A 13,642-nucleotide genomic window follows, 5' to 3' on the forward strand; every position below is an offset into this window, starting at 1 on the left:
CTACAGAGACTTAGCCTGTAGACACAGAAACCTACAGAGACTTAGCCTGTAGACACAGAAACCTACAGAGACTTAGCCTATAGACACAGAAACCTACAGAGACTTAGCCTGTAGACACAGAAACCTACAGAGACTTAGCCTGTAGACACAGAAACCTACACAGAAACCTACAGAGACTTAGCCTGTAGACACAGAAACCTACAGAGACTTAGCCTGTAGACACAGAAACCTACAGAGACTTAGCCTGTAGACACAGAAACCTACAGAGACTTAGCCTGTAGACACAGAAACCTACAGAGACTTAGCCTGTAGACACAGAAACCTACAGAGACTTAGCCTATAGACACAGAAACCTACAGAGACTTAGCCTGTAGACACAGAAACCTACAGAGACTTAGCCTATAGACACAGAAACCTACAGAGACTTAGCCTGTAGACACAGAAACCTACAGAGACTTAGCCTGTAGACACAGAAACCTACAGAGACTTAGCCTATAGACACAGAAACCTACAGAGACTTAGCCTGTAGACACAGAAACCTACAGAGACTTAGCCTGTAGACACAGAAACCTACAGAGACTTAGCCTGTAGACACAGAAACCTACAGAGACTTAGCCTATAGACACAGAAACCTACACAGAAACCTACAGAGACTTAGCCTGTAGACACAGAAACCTACAGAGACTTAGCCTGTAGACACAGAAACCTACAGAGACTTAGCCTGTAGACACAGAAACCTACAGAGACTTAGCCTGTAGACACAGAAACCTACAGAGACTTAGCCTGTAGACACAGAAACCTACAGAGACTTAGCCTGTAGACACAGAAACCTACAGACTTAGCCTATAGACACAGAAACCTACAGAGACTTAGCCTGTAGACACAGAAACCTACAGAGACTTAGCCTGTAGACGCAGAAACCTACAGAGACTTAGCCTGTAGACCCAGAAACCTACAGAGACTTAGCCTGTAGACGCAGAAACCTACAGAGACTTAGCCTGTAGACACAGAAACCTACAGAGACTTAGCCTGTAGACACAGAAACCTACAGAGACTTAACCTATAGACACAGAAACCTACAGAGACTTAGCCTGTAGACACAGAAACCTACAGAGACTTAGCCTATAGACACAGAAACCTACAGAGACTTAGCCTGTAGACACAGAAACCTACAGAGACTTAGCCTGTAGACACAGAAACCTACAGAGACTTAGCCTGTAGACACAGAAACCTACAGAGACTTAGCCTGTAGACACAGAAACCTACAGAGACTTAGCCTGTAGACACAGAAACCTACAGAGACTTAGCCTATAGACACAGAAACCTACAGAGACTTAGCCTGTAGACACAGAAACCTACAGAGACTTAGCCTGTAGACACAGAAACCTACAGAGACTTAGCCTATAGACACAGAAACCTACAGAGACTTAGCCTGTAGACACAGAAACCTACAGAGACTTAGCCTGTAGACACAGAAACCTACAGAGACTTAGCCTGTAGACACAGAAACCTACAGAGACTTAGCCTATAGACACAGAAACCTACAGAGACTTAGCCTGTAGACACAGAAACCTACACAGAAACCTACAGAGACTTAGCCTGTAGACACAGAAACCTACAGAGACTTAGCCTGTAGACACAGAAACCTACAGAGACTTAGCCTGTAGACACAGAAACCTACAGAGACTTAGCCTGTAGACACAGAAACCTACAGAGACTTAGCCTGTAGACACAGAAACCTACAGACTTAGCCTATAGACACAGAAACCTACAGAGACTTAGCCTGTAGACACAGAAACCTACAGAGACTTAGCCTATAGACACAGAAACCTACAGAGACTTAGCAGTAGACACAGAAACCTACAGAGACTTAGCCTGTAGACACAGAAACCTACAGAGACTTAGCCTGTAGACACAGAAACCTACAGAGACTTAGCCTGTAGACGCAGAAACCTACAGAGACTTAGCCTGTAGACACAGAAACCTACAGAGACTTAGCCTGTAGACACAGAAACCTACAGAGACTTAGCCTATAGACACAGAAACCTACAGAGACTTAGCCTGTAGACACAGAAACCTATAGAGACTTAGCCTGTAGACACAGAAACCTACAGAGACTTAGCCTGTAGACACAGAAACCTACAGAGACTTAGCCTGTAGACGCAGAAACCTACAGAGACTTAGCCTGTAGACACAGAAACCTACAGAGCCTGTAGAGACAGCTTGGGGTTGGCTTACCTTTATCTATGTTAGCAGGTGACATGGCGTTGAGGTCATCGAACTGCAATACAATAAACATCACACAGAAACCATACTGAAACTGAGCCCAAGAGTAATGGGACTGTTACAATTATGTGTGTGTGTCTATATATATATATATAACGTGTTCATTTCTTCTGGCCCTTACTTCTCCCATGACACTGATAGGTGTCTGACCGGTTGCCTGGGCGACGCGGTGTTCCACCAGGTAGAACATGTACTCGTCGTAGAGCAGGCGGATCAGGTGGAACGAGCCAAAACTGGCCGCGCTGCGCAGGGTCAGGTCCCGAATCACCATGGAGCTGAAAAAGAGATGAACAGGAACAATGAATATGATAAACAATACAACACACTACTTAAATTGGGTAAGAGGGCAAAAACATAGAAATTATTCTATTTCGATGGACGGTACAGTAGCTGACCTGTAGAAGGACCACTTGAGCAGGAACTGTCGTGCCGCCCTGGGGAAGCTGGGCCTGTCCTCGAAGGGCTGTAGGACCTGGGTGACCACGTTGTCCAGCCAGGCAGCCCACTGCTCCAGAGAGCTCTGCTGCTGCAGAGTGGCCTTGAAGTCCTGCTCTAACCTCTGAACCACACCCTCCTCACACTGACACACCCACGACGCCTGCTCCTAAAGAGAGAGACGAGAGAGATGGGACGGGTCAGTGTGGACTTGCAAATACACAGATCCACACACATCCTTTGATGAAATAAACAGCTAATTCAAGCAGAGAGAGGACTAACAGATGAGGACAGATGGCAATACAATGGACAGATGTATCCCTCTAAATAAATACACAGACAATCAAACAAAACCATAGCCAGACAGCCGGACGGAGGGACGGACAGCCAGAGGGACAGACGGACCTGCACGTTGGCGAAGTCGACGCGGTTGAGATCACTGAGCATCTGATTGATCTGGGAGGTGTTCTGCAGCACGGCGCGTGCTGCCTGGGCCAGGTGGTTCAGACTAGTGTAGCGACGCAGCGTCTGAGCAAAGGCACTAACAGCGGCAACCTGCAGCCAATCAAACAGCAGCCAATTAGAATCAGATAAAAACGAACAGATAAAACGGGAAAGTCAGGATCAAAGAAAATAATACAAAAATAGGCCATTTAAGTTGATTTGTAAAAATGTGTGTAAGTAAGGTGTGTTTTTACCTTGGTCTGGATCATTCTCTGTGGAATGGTGTTCATGGCATTGTTGAGCCAGCCTTCCAGGCTTTTGGCAAAGTTGCGGATGGCTTGAGTCAAGGCACCTAGAGGGACAGATACAAAGCACAGCAGTCTATTTAATGACCAACATTTGAATTCTGATATCCAACTAAGGACGAGTGAGAAAGTGCTTGTGTGTGACAGCCACTCACTGGGGATGGGTCTGAGGACATCAGGGATGAGGATCTCCACTAGGGCCTGGTACATCAGGTGGTCACAGGAACTCATCCACTTGAGCACAGCTTCGTTCCTACAGAGCACCAGCAGTCTGCAGCAGGGCAGACGGCCCTCAATCTCACTCACACCACTGTGGAGACCAGGTTCAAGAGTTACACATACTCTCATATACTGGATCAGATTCACCTCACTCTCACCACTGTGGAGACCAGGTTCAAGAGTCACACATACTCTCATATACTGGATCAGATTCACCTCAATCTCACTCACACCACTGTGGAGACCAGGTTCAAGAGTTACACATACTCTCATATACTGGGTCAGATTGACCTCACTCTCACCACTGTGGAGACCAGGTTCAAGAGTTACACATACTCTCATATACTGGGTCAGATTCATCTCAATCTCACTGGCCCTACTGTCCGGGGATGGGGTTGACTTTTGACACATTACATCTCTCCAATCAAAAGACATCTGTCCATTTGGAAGACATTTGAAACATTTCCTTATCAAAAGGATATTTGAAGCATTCAAGAGGATGAAGAGTTTAGGTTTACTATAATGAAATATGTTTCTAATGGACATATTTCTCTAATGGACATATTTCTCTAATGGACATATTTCTCTAATGGACATCTGTTTTAAGGAAGTTAAAGTTATTTATAATAAGATTTACATGGAGAAAATCAGACCTCTCTGAAATGAAAATGGATGGCCCTCCCTTCAGCAAAATATATTTGACCTAAACCCTCCCTGAACTCTTAAAAAAAGTGACCCTCCCCTATACCCCAAATAATAATTAAAACAAAGTGGATAGCAGAGAACATTCTGCCGTTTATCCTCATTTCTTGGACAGACAGACCTGTAAGCATTACATGGCAAACGCAGGAATTGTGGGCTACAGTTTGGGCTACACACAAATATGACCTCTCTATGTAAAGGTGAGACTCTCACGAACATGTTGGTTTTGCTCTAAGATGCACACAAGCCTCAAGATTCGTCTGACGGTCCCCCGCTACCAGTTGAAACAATTTACGGAAGTACAGTGTATATGGAGACAGTTTAGTGCCTAAAATAAGTGATTAAATACATGTAAAAAATCTTGTTTCCTGATCTTTCTTACCTCTCAGATGTAGGACAGATCCTTCAGAACAAACTTCCTTTAGATGTATTTGGGGGGGGGGACTATCTGTTGTTCCATGTAGTGAATCTGTTATTCAATGCATTTCTATGGGCTAATATCAGTAAGGCCACAAAATGTTATCCATCAAATCATTTTTGGGATACTTCAAGGGGTCTTAAAATTCAAAATCAAATCGCAAAATGATCCTTGGTATGATCTTAAAACAATTCCACATAGCTTAGTAGTAACAAGGTAGTCGGTATGCAAGCTAGTGAATTTTTGGGACTATGCCTAGTCAAAGACTTTCTTTGGAAAAGCCTTTGACTCTCCTCCTGAACTGCCACCGTAGCCCTACACAGCACAGCCATTGGTTAGACAGCTCACAAAAACATTTTTGATCAGCAAGAGCAGAACAGACCGGGACTCAAGGTTGGAATATCCATTACAGGGTGTAATGCAGCCTAGTTTTATTTACACCATCCCAGCAGTTATCTCACAGATATAACTTGCCTTATGCTTCTCCGAGCATGGACTTTGTAGCCTATAGGCTATGGATCATTTGATTGAGACCACACTAAATAGCCTATAGGCGTACTTGATATTGGGCGCCCAGCGGAGAATCAGAGGTGAGGGGTGGCATCAGGTATACACTGAGTATACCAAACATTAGAAACACCTTCCTAATATTGAGTTGCACCCCGCCCCCTTTTGTCCTCAGAACAGACTCAATTCATTGGGGCATGGACTCTACAAGGTGTTGAAAGCTTTCCACAGGGATGCCATGTTGACTCCAGTGCTTCGCATAGTTGTGTCAAGTTGGCTGGATGTCCTTTGGGTGGTGGACCATTCTTGATACACACAGAAAACTGATACACACTGAGAAATATTTAAATTTCATCAATTACACATTACCTGACCCTCCCCTGGACTACATACAAAAAATATATACTAAACCTTTCCTTTGACTGAAATTTAAAAAGCATGACCCTCTCCCATTTTCCTCCAGGTAACCATTTTGTAAATCTCGATCCATCCCTAATGGACAATGATTAATGACAACAAGAGAGAGGGAGAGATAACGAGTGAGAGAGAGTGTGTGTGAGAAACAGAGAGAGAGAGAGAAGAGAAGAGAGAGAGACAGAGAGAGGACCTGTTTTCTGTGATGGTGGCGCCCTCCACTGAGTCAGAAGGAGAATAGCGCCAGAAAGTCTGCCACAGCTTCTCTATTAGACTGAACTGGAGGTTGACCACCACATCCAGAATGGCCTGCAAGAGACACACGACATGGTCAACATCACACAATGCTCCTTCACAGTCATTCTGATTAGCATGGATGATCTGGTGTGCACCCATATACTTACATGTACATATTCTCATTCACCCCTTTAGATTTGTGTGTATTAGGTAGTTGTTGGAGAAGTGTTAGATTACTTGTTAGATACTGCACTGTCGGAACTAGACGCACAAGCATTTTTGCTACACTCGCAATAACATCTTCTACCCATGTGTATGTGACCAATAAAATTTGATTTGATTAGTGGAGATGAAGACTTGGAAATATCATGCATGCCAAAGAAAGCTCCCATTCATTTGCACATTTAGCATAATACAAAACTTTGATGTGAAATGTTGTTAGAGGTGATGGATCATCTCTGACCTCACAGTGCTCTCTGTAGAGTGACTGGAGAGCTTTGATGTCGTCTGGGCTGACGTTGTCACCGTTGGTCTCTCCCAGGTCCAGCTCCACAAAGTCTGGCAGGGCCCGCGATGTGTCTGTCAGGAGGGACACATGGAAACCAAGGTCAACAACAACTCACGTTATCAGTCCAGTAAAAAGCAGAGAAACAAACAGGGTAGATATTTAACAAGGAAATGCTAAAGGCTGAGAAAATGGTATCAATGGTTCAGTGCAGGGTATAACCGACAGGGGAACACTTAGGAGACTGCTTACAGAACTCATCAGAGGAGCACTTACTATCAAACAAACTGTCAATAAATAGACCATCTGGGAGCATCAAACGCTATCAATCTATTGACGCTGCAAGTCAGTTAGTAAGCATACACACTGCTCACTCACCCAGGTACTGCTGGTGGTGCTGGCTCTGTGCGATGACAGTCTGCTCCGCTGCACTGGGGGTGTGCTGGCCTCCGCCTGAGAAGTTCTCCCCAGATACACCATCAACCTTCTGCATCGGCTTAAACCTACAATAACAATGCCTCAGTCAGTACTGTATGTGTGTGTGTGTGTGTGTGTGTATGAAAGCCTGTGTGTGTGTGTGTGTGTGTGTGTGTGTGTGTGTGTGTGTGTGTGTGTGTGTGTGTGTGTGTGTGTGTGTGTGTGTGTGTGTGTGTGAAAGCCTGTGTATGTGTGTGTGTGTGTGTGTGTGTGTGAAAGCCTGTGTATGTGTGTGTGTGTGTGTGTGTGTGTGTGTGTGTGTGTGTGTGAAAGCCTGTGTATGTGTGTGTGTGTGTGTGTGTGTGTGTGTGTGTGTGTGTGTGTGTGTGTGTGTGTGTGTGTGTGTGTGTGAAAGCCTGTATGTGTGTGTGTGAAAGCCTGTATGTGTGTCTATGAAAGCCTGTATGTGTGTGTGTGAAAGCCTGTATGTGTGTCTATGAAAGCCTGTATGTGTGTGTGTGTGTTGTACCTCTGTTTCTGTTGGACAGGCTGCTGTCTGAGGGCCATGTACTGCATGTCCTCCTGCAGTCTGTTGAGAGGAGAGTCCGGCTTCAACCGGATCCCATAGTAGTGGTACTTCGAGTTCCCTCTGCAACACACACAGTCAGGAACGATCAGCTAACTGTTCTCAGTACTGAAGAACACTACACCAATCAAAAACATGCTGTAATACCAAACGAGAAATCCTAATGAAGACAGACGGGAAAAGAATAAAGGCCAAGGAAAAGGGAAATACTCAACTGCAGGAGTTCGAGGAGATACAGAGAGCAGGACTGGAGATGTAGAGATAGGATAGTAGAAGAGGAGAAAGAGTAGGACTGGAGATGTAGAGATAGGATAGTAGAAGAGAGAGCAGGACTGGAGATGTAGAGATAGGATAGTAGAAGAGGAGAGAGAGCAGGACTGGAGGACTGGAGACGTAGAGATAGGATAGTAGAAGAGGAGAGAGAGTAGGACTGGAGATGTAGAGATAGGATAGTAGAAGAGGAGAGAGAGCAGGACTGGAGATGTAGAGATAGGATAGTAGAAGAGGAGAGAGAGCAGGACTGGAGATGTAGAGATAGGATAGTAGAAGAGGAGAGAGAGCAGGACTGGAGATGTAGAGATAGGATAGTAGAAGAGGAGAGAGAGCAGGACTGGAGATGTAGAGATAGGATAGTAGAAGAGGAGAGAGAGCAGGACTGGAGATGTAGAGATAGGATAGTAGAAGAGAGAGCAGGACTGGAGATGTAGAGATAGGATAGTAGAAGAGGAGAGAGAGCAGGACTGGAGATGTAGAGATAGGATAGTAGAAGAGGAGAGAGAGCAGGACTGGAGATGTAGAGATGGGATAGTAGAAGAGGAGAGAGAGCAGGACTGGAGACGTAGAGATAGGATAGTAGAAGAGGAGAGAGAGTAGGACTGGAGACGTAGAGATAGGATAGTAGAAGAGGAGAGAGCAGGACTGGAGACGTAGAGATAGGATAGTAGAAGAGGAGAGAGAGTAGGACTGGAGACGTAGAGATAGGATAGTAGAAGAGGAGAGAGAGTAGGACTGGAGACGTAGAGATAGGATAGTAGAAGAGGAGAGAGAGTAGGACTGGAGACGTAGAGATAGGATAGTAGAAGAGGAGAGAGAGTAGGACTGGAGATGTAGAGATAGGATAGTAGAAGAGAGAGCAGGACTGGAGACGTAGAGATAGGATAGTAGAAGAGGAGAGAGAGTAGGACTGGAGATGTAGAGATAGGATAGTAGAAGAGGAGAGAGAGTAGGACTGGAGATGTAGAGATAGGATAGTAGAAGAGGAGAGAGCGCAGGACTGGAGATGTAGAGATAGGATAGTAGAAGAGGAGAGAGAGTAGGACTGGAGATGTAGAGATAGGATAGTAGAAGAGGAGAGAGAGTAGGACTGGAGATGTAGAGATAGGATAGTAGAAGAGGAGAGAGAGTAGGACTGGAGATATAGAGATAGGATAGTAGAAGAGGAGAGAGAGTAGGACTGGAGATATAGAGATAGGATAGTAGAAGAGGAGAGAGAGTAGGACTGGAGACGTAGAGATAGGATAGTAGAAGAGGAGAGAGAGCAGGACTGGAGGACTGGAGACGTAGAGATATGATAGTAGAAGAGGAGAGAGAGTAGGACTGGAGACGTAGAGATAGGATAGTAGAAGAGGAGAGAGAGTAGGACTGGAGACGTAGAGATAGGATAGTAGAAGAGGAGAGAGAGTAGGACTGGAGACGTAGAGATAGGATAGTAGAAGAGGAGAGAGAGTAGGACTGGAGACGTAGAGATAGGATAGTAGAAGAGGAGAGAGAGTAGGACTGGAGATGTAGAGATAGGATAGTAGAAGAGAGAGCAGGACTGGAGACGTAGAGATAGGATAGTAGAAGAGGAGAGAGAGTAGGACTGGAGATGTAGAGATAGGATAGTAGAAGAGGAGAGAGAGTAGGACTGGAGATGTAGAGATAGGATAGTAGAAGAGGAGAGAGCGCAGGACTGGAGATGTAGAGATAGGATAGTAGAAGAGGAGAGAGAGTAGGACTGGAGACGTAGAGATAGGATAGTAGAAGAGAAGAGAGAGCAGGACTGGAGGACTGGTGATGTAGAGATAGGCTAGAAGAAGAGGAGAGAGAGAGAGGTCAATACTAGAGCGTGTCTGTTCTCTCAGTAGCTTACCGTGTGCCCAGGCGACGCGTGCGGAGCCCCATGAAGATGGAGCGGATGAGTTTGCCAAAGGAAGCAGCGTTGACCGGGTCCAACTTCTGCTCCTGGCAGTGGCGCAGGTAGTGGTTGTAGAGGGTGGAGCGAGGCAGACTCACCCCCTCCGCTGTCTCATAGTTATCCAGGAGCCACTGCAGCTGGGAGGGGGGGTGTATGGTGTCAATTACACACATGTATGTCACTAGCAGATAGTCCCATGTGTCACCCTCCCCCACTTGTCTGTAAAATACCATCACCCACTGATCTGGCATTAAAAGCACAATTAACTAAAGGAGTGAACATTTTCAATCAGAGCACAGGAGGCATCCCCATCACCACAGAGTGAAAGAGAGCAAGAGAGACAGAGAGAGAGCTGGAGAAACTAGAAGAGAGAGAGAGAGAGAGCTGGAGATACAAGAAGAGAGAGAGAGAGAGCTGGAGATACTAGAAGAGAAGGAGAGCTGGAGATACTAGAAGAGAGGGAGAGCTGGAGATACTAGAAGAGAGGGAGAGCTGGAGATACTAGAAGAGAGGGAGAGAGCTGGAGATACTAGAAGAGAGGGAGAGCTGGAGATACTAGAAGAGAAGGAGAGCTGGAGATACTAGAAGAGAAGGAGAGCTGGAGATACTAGAAGAGAGGGAGAGCTGGAGATACTAGAAGAGAGGGAGAGCTGGAGATACTAGAAGAGAGGGAGAGCTGGAGATACTAGAAGAGAGGGAGAGCTGGAGGTACTAGAAGAGAGGGAGAGCTGTAGATACTAGAAGAGAGAGAGAGCTGGAGGTACTAGAAGAGAGGGAGAGCTGTAGATACTAGAAGAGAGGGAGAGCTGTAGATACTAGAAGAGAGGGAGAGCTGTAGATACTAGAAGAGAGGGAGAGCTGTAGATACTAGAAGAGAAGGAGAGCTGTAGATACTAGAAGAGAGGGAGAGCTGTAGATACTAGAAGAGAGGGAGAGCTGGAGGTACTAGAAGAGAGGGAGAGCTGTAGATACTAGAAGAGAGAGAGAGCTGGAGGTACTAGAAGAGAGAGAGCTGGAGGTACTAGAAGAGAGGAGAGCTGTAGATACTAGAAGAGAAGGAGAGCTGTAGATACTAGAAGAGAGGGAGAGCTGTAGATACTAGAAGAGAGGGAGAGCTGTAGATACTAGAAGAGAGGGAGAGCTGTAGATACTAGAAGAGAAGGAGAGCTGGAGATACTAGAAGAGAGGGAGAGCTGGAGATACTAGAAGAGAGGGAGAGCTGTAGATACTAGAAGAGAGGGAGAGCTGGAGATACTAGAAGAGAGGGAGAGCTGGAGATACTAGAAGAGAAGGAGAGCTATAGATACCAGAAGAGAGGGAGAAATGGAAATACTAGAAGAGAGAGAGAGCTGGAGATACTAGAAGAGAGAGCTGGAGGTACTAGAAGAGAGAGAGCTGGAGATACTAGAAGAGAGAGAGCTGGAGGTACTAGAAGAGAGAGAGCTGGAGGTACTAGAAGAGAGAGAGCTGGAGGTACTAGAAGAGAGGGAGAGCTAGAGATACTAGAAGAGAAGGAGAGCTGGAGATACTAGAAGAGAGGGAGAGAGCTGGAGATACTAGAAGAGAGGGAGAGAGCTGGAGATACTAGAAGAGAGGGAGAGAGCTGGAGATACTAGAAGAGAGGGAGAGCTGGAGATACTAGAAGAGAAGGAGAGCTGGAGATACTAGAAGAGAAGGAGAGCTGGAGATACTAGAAGAGAGGGAGAGCTGGAGATACTAGAAGAGAGGGAGAGCTGGAGATACTAGAAGAGAGGGAGAGCTGGAGATACTAGAAGAGAGGGAGAGCTGGAGGTACTAGAAGAGAGGGAGAGCTGTAGATACTAGAAGAGAGAGAGAGCTGGAGGTACTAGAAGAGAGAGAGAGCTGGAGGTACTAGAAGAGAGGGAGAGCTGTAGATACTAGAAGAGAGGGAGAGCTGTAGATACTAGAAGAGAGGGAGAGCTGTAGATACTAGAAGAGAGGGAGAGCTGTAGATACTAGAAGAGAAGGAGAGCTGTAGATACTAGAAGAGAGGGAGAGCTGTAGATACTAGAAGAGAGGGAGAGCTGGAGGTACTAGAAGAGAGGGAGAGCTGTAGATACTAGAAGAGAGAGAGAGCTGGAGGTACTAGAAGAGAGAGAGCTGGAGGTACTAGAAGAGAGGGAGAGCTGTAGATACTAGAAGAGAAGGAGAGCTGTAGATACTAGAAGAGAGGGAGAGCTGTAGATACTAGAAGAGAGGGAGAGCTGTAGATACTAGAAGAGAGGGAGAGCTGTAGATACTAGAAGAGAAGGAGAGCTGTAGATACTAGAAGAGAGGGAGAGCTGGAGATACTAGAAGAGAGGGAGAGCTGGAGATACTAGAAGAGAGGGAGAGCTGGAGATACTAGAAGAGAGGGAGAGCTGGAGATACTAGAAGAGAAGGAGAGCTATAGATACCAGAAGAGAGGGAGAAATGGAAATACTAGAAGAGAGAGAGAGCTGGAGATACTAGAAGAGAGAGCTGGAGGTACTAGAAGAGAGAGAGCTGGAGATACTAGAAGAGAGAGAGCTGGAGGTACTAGAAGAGAGAGAGCTGGAGGTACTAGAAGAGAGAGAGCTGGAGGTACTAGAAGAGAGGGAGAGCTAGAGATACTAGAAGAGAAGGAGAGCTGGAGATACTAGAAGAGAGGGAGAGCTGTAGATACTAGAAGAGAGAGAGCTGGAGATACTAGAAGAGAGAGATAGAGCTGGAGATACTAGAAGAGAGAGATAGAGCTGGAGATACTAGAAGAGAGAGATAGAGCTGGAGATACTAGAAGAGAGAGATAGAGCTGGAGATACTAGAAGAGAGAGATAGAGCTGGAGATACTAGAAGAGAGAGATAGAGCTGGAGATACTAGAAGAGAGAGAGCTGGAGGTACTAGAAGAGAGAGAGCTGGAGGTACTAGAAGAGAGAGAGCTGGAGGTACTAGAAGAGAGAGAGCTGGAGGTACTAGAAGAGAGAGAGCTGGAGATACTAGAAGAGAGAGATAGAGCTGGAGATACTAGAAGAGAGAGAGCTGGAGATACTAGAAGAAAGAGAGCTGGAGATACTAGAAGAGAGAGAGCTGGAGGTACTAGAAGAGACAGAGCTGGAGGTACTAGAAGAGAGGGAGAGCTAGAGATACTAGAAGAGAGGGAGAGCTGTAGATACTAGAAGAGAAGGAGAGCTGGAGATACTAGAAGAGAGGGAGAGCTGTAGATACTAGAAGAGAAGGAGAGCTGGAGATACTAGAAGAGAAGGAGAGCTGGAGATACTAAAAGAGAGGGAGAGCTGGAGATACTAGAAGAGAGGGAGAGCTGGAGATACTAGAAGAGAGGGAGAGCTGTAGATACTAGAAGAGAAGGAGAGCTGGAGATACTAAAAGAGAGGGAGAGCTGTAGATACTAGAAGAGAAGGAGAGCTGGAGATACTAGAAGAGAGGGAGAGAGAGCTGTAGATACTAGAAGAGAAGGAGAGCTGGAGATACTAGAAGAGAGGGAGTGCTGTAGATACTAGAAGAGAGGGAGAGAGAGCTGTAGATACTAGAAGAGAGGGAGAGCTGTAGATACTAGAAGAGAAGGACAGCTGGAGATACTAGAAGAGAGGGAGTGCTGTAGATACTAGAAGAGAGGGAGAAAGAGCTGTAGATACTAGAAGAGAAGGACAGCTGGAGATACTAGAAGAGAGGGAGTGCTGTAGATACTAGAAGAGAGGGAGAGCTAGAGATACTAGAAGAGAGGGAGAGAGAGCTGTAGATACTAGAAGAGAGGGAGTGCTGTAGATACTAGAAGAGAGGGAGAGCTGTAGATACTAGAAGAGAGGGAGAGCTGTAGATACTAGAAGAGAGGGAGAGCTGTAGATACTAGAAGAGAGGGAGAGCTGTAGATACTAGAAGAGAGGGAGAGCTGTAGATACTAGAAGAGAGGGAGAGAGAGCTGGAGATACTAGAAGAGAGGGAGAGAGAGCTGGAGATACTAGAAGAGAGGGAGTGCTGTAGATACTAGAAGAG

General features: G+C 45.9%; 1 protein-coding gene across 4 annotated transcripts in view; it reads right to left on the bottom strand.

Moving 5' to 3' along the window:
• Window positions 1-13,642, bottom strand: part of LOC109891731 (transcription factor RFX3-like) — a 49,147-nt gene that overhangs the window by 7,062 nt on the left and 28,443 nt on the right. For 2 of the 4 annotated variants that reach the window (XM_031826374.1, XM_031826373.1), the window contains exons 6-16: window positions 9,607-9,788; window positions 7,419-7,538; window positions 6,851-6,975; window positions 6,431-6,546; window positions 5,924-6,039; window positions 3,626-3,924; window positions 3,420-3,517; window positions 3,127-3,276; window positions 2,682-2,890; window positions 2,408-2,561; window positions 2,239-2,281 (exon numbers count right to left, since the gene is read on the bottom strand). In XM_031826374.1, coding sequence (XP_031682234.1) covers window positions 2,239-2,281; window positions 2,408-2,561; window positions 2,682-2,890; window positions 3,127-3,276; window positions 3,420-3,517; window positions 3,626-3,924; window positions 5,924-6,039; window positions 6,431-6,546; window positions 6,851-6,975; window positions 7,419-7,538; window positions 9,607-9,788 — 1,612 coding nt within the window. The remainder of the gene's footprint in view (window positions 1-2,238; window positions 2,282-2,407; window positions 2,562-2,681; window positions 2,891-3,126; window positions 3,277-3,419; window positions 3,518-3,625; window positions 3,925-5,923; window positions 6,040-6,430; window positions 6,547-6,850; window positions 6,976-7,418; window positions 7,539-9,606; window positions 9,789-13,642) is intronic. The other 2 variants (XM_031826376.1, XM_031826375.1) reach the window with 1 other exon arrangement.

Source organism: Oncorhynchus kisutch, linkage group LG6 (genome assembly GCF_002021735.2).
Source record: "Oncorhynchus kisutch isolate 150728-3 linkage group LG6, Okis_V2, whole genome shotgun sequence".
NCBI classification, from domain to species: domain Eukaryota; kingdom Metazoa; phylum Chordata; class Actinopteri; order Salmoniformes; family Salmonidae; genus Oncorhynchus; species Oncorhynchus kisutch.